At 46.2% G+C, this 9,703-nt stretch overlaps 1 protein-coding gene across 5 annotated transcripts in view; it reads right to left on the reverse strand.

The window, feature by feature from the left end:
- Positions 1-1,072: 1,072 nt before the first annotated feature.
- Positions 1,073-9,703, reverse strand: part of caskin2b (CASK interacting protein 2b) — a 48,252-nt gene continuing 39,621 nt past the window's right edge. For 3 of the 5 annotated variants that reach the window (XM_087840174.1, XM_087840171.1, XM_087840172.1), the window contains 8 exons: positions 9,572-9,650; positions 8,218-8,315; positions 7,891-8,001; positions 6,876-6,977; positions 6,647-6,785; positions 4,926-6,566; positions 3,629-3,911; positions 1,073-3,500 (listed from right to left, as the gene is read on the reverse strand). In XM_087840174.1, coding sequence (XP_087696300.1) covers positions 3,404-3,500; positions 3,629-3,911; positions 4,926-6,566; positions 6,647-6,785; positions 6,876-6,977; positions 7,891-8,001; positions 8,218-8,315; positions 9,572-9,650 — 2,550 coding nt within the window. In that variant the 3' untranslated portion in view covers positions 1,073-3,403. The remainder of the gene's footprint in view (positions 3,501-3,628; positions 3,912-4,925; positions 6,567-6,646; positions 6,786-6,875; positions 6,978-7,890; positions 8,002-8,217; positions 8,316-9,571; positions 9,651-9,703) is intronic. The other 2 variants (XM_087840173.1, XM_087840175.1) reach the window with 1 other exon arrangement.

Consider the following 9,703-nt stretch of genomic DNA (forward strand, 5'->3'; position numbering starts at 1 on the left):
TCAGAGTGTTTTTCTTTATTTGTCGATATACAATGTTGTGATTCAGATGTTCACATTTAATCAGGCCGGAGCTTCAATTCTGGGATAAATGTGTGTAAAAACAAACCCCTCATCACTCACGGCTTTGGTAAAAGTAGCTCAAATTTAAGACTTTTAATGAAGCGCTCCCCCATGCTCATTCATACCACATCACGCAGCTGAACAACTGACATAAGCTGTATGTGACGCACGACGACACTCCTGATATACAGTTATGAGTCATGTCATTATTTTAAACTAGTTCAGATCATTCAAATAAAACCTCCGTGATCACAAAGTGTTCGTGAAGCACATTCAGCCCAAACCTTTTAAACTGGGTTAAAGTTAAAAGTCGCTCAGTGTTGGTAAAGTTAGTAACTAATTACTATTTTCAACTAATTCTCCAAGAAAGTAATTACATTACTTTGCTTATTACTTATTTTTAAAATTAGTTACTTTATTGCTTAGTCACTTTTTAAAAACACGACACAACCTAAACACGTAACAAAGCAACAGGCCGTTCACACGCATGTTGCATCAAGCAAAAGATGTCATTACATTTAACATTTAAACATATTTCCTGCATATAAAATAAAAAATGTTTGTGTTTTCACTCTTGTGGATGTTTGCCCACAGCGGTCATGTGAGGGGATCTGGGGTTTCTCTCTGAGTGTCACATTCGTGCTCACAGTTGACGTTTTCTGTAGAAAGTTTTCTTCACACAGAGTTCACAGCGACGCTGATGTTTGTGTCACTTTTTACGCAATCAAACTCAAAGTAATGTGATTACTTCCACGCTTTAAACGCTGCACGGTCGTACTCTCTCCATCACTCCATTGTTGATCTGCACGTCTGATGCTGCCACGGACGCCACACGCTCGTACGCCATTATCATGAGACACACAAACAAAATCACGGTTTAGTAACGCAGCGCGCTTACGGGAAAGTAACAGTAATCCAATTAATGTTTTGCAAAAGTAATCCCTTACTTTACTTGTTGTAATCGGCCCATCTGTGGTGAAGCTGTGCGTCACAAGTATGAGTAAAGAAACAGGACAGTTTGTATATTTAATGGTTAAACAAACAGCTCAGAGGACAAAAGCATCGCACACAGACATCATCCAGCTCAACAACACTTACATATTCACTGTTTCTGGACTTTACTCTGGAAGATCGTGTCTCAGTGATTCTGTTTTTCAGCTCCGTGAGGTAAAGAAACATGTTTTAAGCTGTGATAGAAAACACTGATGGACAACAGCAGGTTGTATGAAAGACTTAACAATTATTGCTAAAATGTTAAAAGGTGTCATAACAGACGCACTATCGTTAATGTGGGGACTCCTCAGGGAAGCTCCTGGCTCCTCTTTATTGGCCCTGTACAGTCAATATCTGAAAATACAGCTGCAGCTGTGCTGATGATATCCAGCTTTATATGTGTGTGTAACACCTGTTAAGGATGTTAGTACGAGTGCTTCATAAATAGCTGTGTTAAACTTCAAACACCACCTTTGTCACTGGCCCTGAATGGAGTATTTGCCAGTAAAGCAGCCACAGTGGGAACATTACTTTGATTTCAAACACGTTTCAGCAAAACTTTTATATCACAGAGGCGCTAACCTTTTAAGATTGACCAATAAACAAAACTGCTGCCGTCTGTTCGGCCAGCTGAGATGGAAATCTTAGTCACGGAGCAGCCGTGCATACAGGGATTTTCCTGAGAATCACAAATCCAGAGCATCTCATTCACACAACGACAGGACAACAGAGCACAAACGAAACAGAGCAAGCACGGCATGCTGTGTCCACACACTGCAGGCTGGACATGAAAACAACAGAAGCTTCTTACAATAACGAGGGTAACCGCTCCAAGTTTCACTCACTTCCTTTTAAAGGAAATGTTTATGAAAATCTGTACAGACCTTTGGTTGGATATGCACTCCTGTATAGACCTCTACTAGTGTACAATATACATATTTGATAACTCTAATTTAAATACTAATTTGGCTAAAATGAATATAAAAAATAACATGTATATATATATAAGTGTCTCATGCTGTGGTGAAATGAGCTTAATATGCTTTTCTTCCCTTTGAACAACACAGCCGAGCACTTTTACAGGTTTTCATAAACACACATACGCGTAGAAAAGGTTTTTAACCATCGCAGACACACTGAGCGAGGATATTACACAGGGTTAACATCTGTATAAAATAGATTCTTTAAATATTACAAAGGTTAGATTTGAAATGGTTCGACGGAGTAAAAACAGTCGAAGACCATCCAGGTTTCGTTTCAGCAGCAAGAAAACAAAGTACGACAACTACAGAAACTCAGGTTTCAGGAACACGAGTGACGGGTTCAGAGTCAAAGGAAAGAGCAGAAAATTCAGTCTGCTTGCATATAAAGTTATATTGAAATGGTCACTTCAAAATACATTTCATTTTAAAAGTTTGCTTACTGATTGGCAACCTCACAGCTGGCACACATCGACTATACGTGTTGTCCAGATTCTCTTTTAGCTCCATGTTTGGTGATGTTGAGCAAGTAATTTAGTGTTTTTCAGTTTTCTGTGTTACTGGAAACACGAAATGTTCCAGAAACCAAAACTAGGAGCTAAAAGAGGCCAAAAAGTTCCAGAGATGGTGCCGGTGCTTTATGACAGAAGCTGCCACAAAAAACCGAGGACGCGTTTTATAACGCAGTGCCGCTGATGCTGGTTAAAAAAAGGAAAAGGCATCAGCTTCCCTGCAGAAACACAGTCAATCGTCTCTGTTCCCACATACAGTCGGTTTGCCGTTGCTTAGTTTGGGCCCTCTGACTGATTTGGAAATGATTGCTCTGGCAGGACGATCCTTGGGTTGATGAAGGCCACTGAATGAAAGCGTTGGTTTCTGAGCTCACCTCGTCGCTGCTCGCCGAAGTCTCCGTAAGATTTGAAGTACTTCCCTGTTTTTACTCCTCAATGAGTTTCCAACATTTATTCAGTATCCAAACAGCAAAAATGGTGCCAACCATGAACTCCACTCTTAGTTCCTCATTCTGACTGGTAACCAGTATTATGGTCTGTAGTAGGTCTTTTATCAGGAAGCTGCAGGAGCACGAGCCGGCCAGCAGGTGATGGCGAGACTTTGGTGCCCTTTGATGTCCGAAGCATAAAAATGTTACAGTATTCGTGTTTAACAGTGATAAATACTCAGCTCAGGGTTTCTCCTGAGACACTGAAGAGCCGACCTGGAACCAGAGACCAGACTGTGGGTTAGAAATGTAGACGACTCCGTTTGAAGTGCTGGTGTTCAGGCGGAGGCAGTAGCTCCTCCCACTGGGCAGGCCTTCTTCTTAATCCATATGTCACTTCCTGAGGTTTACGTTGGGCTTCCTGTTCCTTTCAGTCCAACATGGCGTCCAGCTGGTCGGCCAGGTCATCGAACATGTTGCCGATGTCGTCCAAAATGGTTCCTGCAGACCTCACTTGGTTCGGTCCACTGGTGTTAAAAATGAGACACAAATATTACTTATGATGCGAACACAGAAGAGGAGAAACTTCCATGTTCCTGGCAGCAAAACAAAATGCTTCAGCTGCTGTGGGAAGGGCTCAGGTGGGTGATCTTACCTGTCAGAGCTGTTCTCCACGTTCAGTTTTCTCTCCACGTCTTTTAGAGCTGCTGCCAGAGATGTGCTGGTCTGATCCAGTCTCTGCTGAGCCACCTCCACCCCCATGGACGGCTCAGGGGGAAGACCTGGACCCAATGCATATATGTGAGCCCTCCCAGCTGCCAGAGACGGGCTCTGGGGGGCCTGAGTGGATGGAGCTGGAGGCCCGCGGGCGGGTGAGGACGGAGAGGCGAAGGCCAGACTTTGAACCACACTGACGGTCACAGTAGGAGACGACAGTCCTGCAGAAGAAGACATCCATATAGTAAAACACCAACAAGTGAAGGCTGAGACGTGTCAAGTCAAGTTGCATCCTTTCATCCCCATGATGCACTGGGTGTTTCTTCTTCACTCACTATGTGTTAACAGACCTGCATTGAATCATATCTGTTATTAACCTCTGTCTCTCTTCCACAGCATGTCTTTATCCTGTCTTCCTTCTCTCACCCCAACCAATCACAGCAGATGGCCCCGCCCCTCCCTGAGCCTGGTTCTGCTGGAGGTTTCTTCCTGTTAAAAGGGAGTTTTTCCTTCCCACTGTCGCCAAAGTGCTGCTCATAGGGGGTCATATGATTGTTGGGTTTTTCTCTGTATCTATGAAGCGCCTTGAGGCGACTTTTGTTGTGATTTGTCGCTGTATAAATAAAACTGAATTGAATCATATCATCCGTTCTAATCTTCCTTTCATCTTGAGTTCCACCATCACTTACAAACACGACTGAGATACTTCTATCAGGCAAATCTGCAAATTTGTAATAGTACCAAGTTAGAGAGGCAAGGCTTAGCTGATCTGCACATGTGCAGAGGCGAGAGCGTGGATATTTGGTGAAAAGATGATGAAGATGGAGCTGCCAGGTAGGAAAAAAAGAGGAAGACGTGCAGAGGGTTAGTATGACAGAAGAGGATGCTGGGATAGAGTGAGGTGGAGGCAGATGGTCCACTGTGGAGACCACTAAAGGGGGCACTCAAAAGAAAAAGAACCAGGACCCAGGAAAGCGTCTAAGTCCAAAAGTCCCAGTCTCAAGCTAGAAATAAAAGACTCAAAGTAACTACAACATGCCCCTGCTCCAAGCCCAGAACCAAAGTTCCAGTTTCTCTTTCATCCAAGTGAAACCAGAGGGCGTAGCAGATCACAAGTCAAAGAAAGTAGGACTCGCAGGTTTCCTCTATAATTCAGTCAGTTACTGAGCCCACATTTCCTTAAGAAGCAGAATCTGCGGGTTTTATAATGTCACAGGTATTAGTGAGTCTCTTACCCTGTGAGGCCAGCAGACTGTGCCGGACGGGTTTTGGGGCGACAGCAGGTTTTGGGGAGAGAGGAGGTTTAATGGGGGAACCGGTTGCTGGACTGGCTGGCCTCTCCACGCTGGTCTCACTGATTCTCAGACTGACCCCCGGGTTCAGGGATGGAGGCCTGCTGCGGTCAGACTCGGGCTCGGTGGCCCCTGCTCCCTCTCTGCTGGGGGACCCTCCTCCCTGCTCCTTGTCTTTGGGTTTGTGTCGGCGCTTCACCGTGTCCGACTCTTTCAGATTAAACTCCGGCACCTCCAGATTCTTGGCCGCTGGCTTATCAGGAGGCTCCAGCACGGCCTCAGCCCTGGGCGGACCTGGAGCTTTGGGCCTCTGTTTGATGGTCAGGTTGCCCTCTTCGGCGAAGGGGATGCACTCGCTGGAGCTGTTTTGAGGTGACGAGGAGCGTTCCAGTCCATGACCGTTTGACTCTTCTTCCTCGGAGTCCGATTTGACCCCTCGGTCCTGCTTGGTGCTGCCGTTGTCCTCGGTGGAAACACACTGGCTCTTCACCCTCCTCCTTACTCCTGCAACCTCGGAGCTGAGGGAGGGAGATGGAGCCTCGTGCTGCACAATATCTGGCGTGGAGCTGCTCTTCCCCTCTGCGCAGCTTTCCAGGGACGCTGCGATGCTGCGCACGCTCCCCGGACTGTCAGTCACTACGCCGCCAGTGGACGAAGTCGTGCTGCTGTCGCTTAGCTCGCCACTGGTGGTGCTGCTCACTGAGCTCAGTCTCTTTGGGGGAGGAGGAGGGGGACCTTTTTTCCGGGCACGGACAGCAAACGACTGGCTGCGTCCCACGCTGCCATTTTTGTCTGGACTCGGCTGCAGTCGAGCCAGCTGGTGGCGGCCGGGCTTGCGGGTTAAAGTGGCGTAAGATGGCACGTTTCCAGCACGCATCAGGTCCTCGTCGTCCTCATCGGGCTCTCCGTCTGACAGAGCGTAGCGGGTGATGCTCTGGGTGCGCTTGTTGGGTGGTGTCAGGGTCATAGCGTGGTGCTGGTGCCTGGGAGACGAGTTCAGGTAACTGAACCCCTTCAGGGTTGGGGAGCCGTGAGGGGAGGAGCCTTGGGATCCAGGCAGTTTGGGCTTTGCAGGGATGGCCGGGTACTTGAACACAGTGGCCGTACCCAGAGGAACCTGTTTTGGCAGAGGCTGCTGCTGTAGGGGCCTCTGGTCCCATCCCTCAGGAAGATTCCTCTCCTTGGCAGGGCTGCCCTCCAGGCTCTCCTGGGACCAGTTCTGGGGGGTGATGGAGGCTGTAGGAGGCTCCTGTGAGCGTCCAGAACCTCTGGACCGGGTGTCAATGCTCTCCTGGCTCTGGGACATCCCCACCGCATTCTTGATGGCCAAACCTTCCTCGCAGTCTCCGTAGTGGCTTGACATTGCTGTCTGAAGCTCGGCGCTCAGCTCGCTGTCCTGGAAGGTCAGCATCTTCGGGGTGTGAGGTGAAGAGCATTCGCTGCCAGCATCGGCCTCAATGGCGACCAGGTGAAGGGCTCCGGGACCTTTGCGTCGCAGCGTGCCATGGCCCGATTCAGCCTGAAGGATCGCTCTCTGGATGTCACACAGCTTCTTAACTGCCAACATCAGCTTCTTCTGGTGGCCTGGAAGCAAATCGAATGATCAGACTCAGAACGCAGACAGAAACACAATCCACAAACTCAAAGATCCAACGAGTCCTCACCCAGCTTGGTGATGCCGATCTCCTGCAGATCCTCCCAGGTGAGGTCTTTGACGATGCTGATGGAGTCGTAGCCATTTTCGGAGAGTTTTTTGTGGTACTGCGGGAGGCCGATGGCACTGAGCCACTCGCAGAGATCAGACTGTGAGAAAAGGCCACGTGAGCTGGATCAGGTGAAAAGTATCGAGCTTATTACGCAGCAGTGTGTGCACGAAACAGCGGACAGGCTTACCGGGATGTACTCTGGCAGCCACTCAGGGATGTTCAGGTTGTTGATCTCAATGGAGATTTTCTTGCGGTGTCCTGGTTTGGTCACTCCGATGGCCGTGAGATCCTGCACACATTAAACATCAGTGAGTCACTTAGAGAAATGACCACACGCAGAGCCGCATAGTCCTGAGGCTGCATCTGAGTTTATATCAGTGGTTCACAGCCAGCGTGACACGGGTGAATACTTATGAAAAAAAAGGTTCTGTAAAGTTTTTACATTGTGTCAAGAATGTTTTCGAATTATGAAATACTCTTTCACTTTCACTGATCTTTAGATCATTTTAAACCGGAATAAATAGTGAATTGCAATTTACACATTTACAAACGTTTCGCTTCTAATTTGTCTTTCTAACATTTATAAAAATTTCCGTCACCACTGTGATGTCACCTGTTGGTTTTTGAAGCTTGTGAGCTTTCTTTCGGAATCAGAAACCTTTGGGCAACAAGGTGCAAATTATTTTTTCATGACATCTAATAGAATTCTAGAATTTTATTATATTTTATGAAGGAGGAAGTCATCTACATAAACCAAACAGTTTGTGTATCAGGCTGTAAATACGTTTGTTTCTGTAAAGTTTTAACATGGGAGTCTATGGGGACTGACTCACTGCTGCCCCTCCTGGGTGTTGGAGAAACTGCAGCTTTTGGCGGTTCAGCGCTAGCCTCATTTTATCAGCTCTGGAGGTTGTCATTTAAGTGAAATCACAATGAGTGTAAAAAGAAAACGCAGAAGTCATGGGAGAAGAGTACAAGAATCTAAAACCTGAAGGGTGTGTTCAGGTCATTGTGACTCAGGTCCAAGTGTGCTGGGACCTGATTATGTCAGGGCTCCTCTTAGATGGAGATGCAGTTTGTTTTCCTTTGGGTTGGTTCTGATGCAGTGGGTCTAAATTTGGGTCATCCTATGTTGATACTGAGGGCGGATGACTTCAACAGAAGTTGTGCAGCTCTTTTTTAATAAAGGAGTGAAGGGTCACCTCAGGGGTCATCCTGCTGATGGTCGGTACATCATATCCAGCGTTCAGGAAGTTTCCGATGTACTGCTCAAGCTGGAACTCACTCAGCCACTCATAGATGGCTTCTGCATCCTAAAACACACACAGACGTTAATTCATCAGGTGATACACGCAAGTGAGATCTTACTTCTTTTAGTTACAGCTGTTAAAGGCCAGCTCAGAGGAATCAGGTGTAAACTCAGTTTGTTAAACCTGCTTTCTGGAACTTTCCCACGCTGATGTGCAAATTATTGTGATGCAAAACAAAAACTAACAGCATGAAGTTGGTTTTAAAGTGCTGCTCTTTACCTTCCCATCCAGCAGCTGCTGAGGACGAACAAACTGCTGGGAGAAGCTCTGCTCTGCAGGTCTCTGCACCGTCACTGTCTGCCTCCGAGGAGTCCCGCCTACACGAAGGAGATCACGTGGAACTGCACATGATTATTTGCAGCTAGCAGGTTGTTAATGCTATCCATCAAGTCTAAAAACAGCAGGTTAATACATGGAGATCCTGAAGGCTGAAAGTGTTCTAACAGCTCAGCTGTTTGTTTTTATGCAGGCATACATGTGTACTATGTTTATTAACAGAGATTAAGCTTGTGTTTCTGTCATGTCGTGATTGTGCTTAACTGTATGAAGCTTATCAGACATTATGAAACAGATGATACATAAAAGCAAATCTTGCCAAAGTGCTTAAAGTACTTTTTGAAATTATCTTTTTTTTCTTAAAGAAATCTACTACATCATAAGTTTTATGTCATGTGTCATTTCCATTGCAAATATTAATCACAGTTAAATTAAGAGGGGACGGAGCTGTGATGTCATCAAGTACACTTCCGTTCCAATTGTGGAAAGATTGCGCTGTGTTCTCAGGAAATACGGACTCGTGTACTTGAGTATTTACAAACAGTCTAACAGTCTATGATCTAACCTCAGCTAACGCCGGCTAATAATGTTAGCTCGGTGGCGAGTAGCCTTCATTAATAGTAATAAAAATCACACAGCAACAGAACATCGAAGATACTGAATCCAATTCTTATGGTGTTGGAAATTCCAAGTAAGAATTCCTGCCCGTGCACTGCTGGCTCTGTTGTGCTGGCTCCGGGTCCATTGCGTAACTGACACTATTAACAGGACGCTGACATTAGAGCCTCTTATTGAGTGTTTTGTTTGGGTCTTCAGCAATCAGAATCAGTGTATTAATCCCAGAAGGAAAAAAGTGCCGCGGGTTGAACTTGAACACGGGCCGGCCGCTCTCAGCTATGCACTCATCCAACTGACCCACACCTACGCTCCACTGCATTTAATCACCAACATTGGAGAAAGCATAGAGAGGGGATAGCCTAACATATGAAACAGGAAATGACCGCGGAGTATTCTATTTATTTTAACAAAGTAACTGTATTCTGATTACCACCTATTTAAACAGTAACTGTTACTCATATTTTGTATTTTGAATATGTATCACCAGTACATGTATTCTGTTACTCCCCAACACTGTTCAACACACAAATAGTCGCAGCAGATGGCCCCGCCCCTCCCTGAGCCAGGTTCTGCCGCAGGTTACTTCCTGTTAAAAGGGAGTTTTTCTGCTCATAGGGGGTCATGTGACTTTGGGGTTTTTCTCTGTGTGTATTATTGTAATATAATGAATTGAATTGACCTGAATAGGTACCTGCAGGATGATCAGCCGGCCTGCTAAAGTCTGCAGACTGCCCTGGATCAACAGCAGAGGGCGCTGCCTGCACATAAAAACATGTAAAACATGTCAGCGAGCAGCACAGAGCTTCACCAA

The sequence above is a fragment of the Neolamprologus brichardi genome, chromosome 4 (genome assembly GCF_056152115.1).
Source record: "Neolamprologus brichardi isolate AB-2024 chromosome 4, ASM5615211v1, whole genome shotgun sequence".
NCBI classification, from domain to species: domain Eukaryota; kingdom Metazoa; phylum Chordata; class Actinopteri; order Cichliformes; family Cichlidae; genus Neolamprologus; species Neolamprologus brichardi.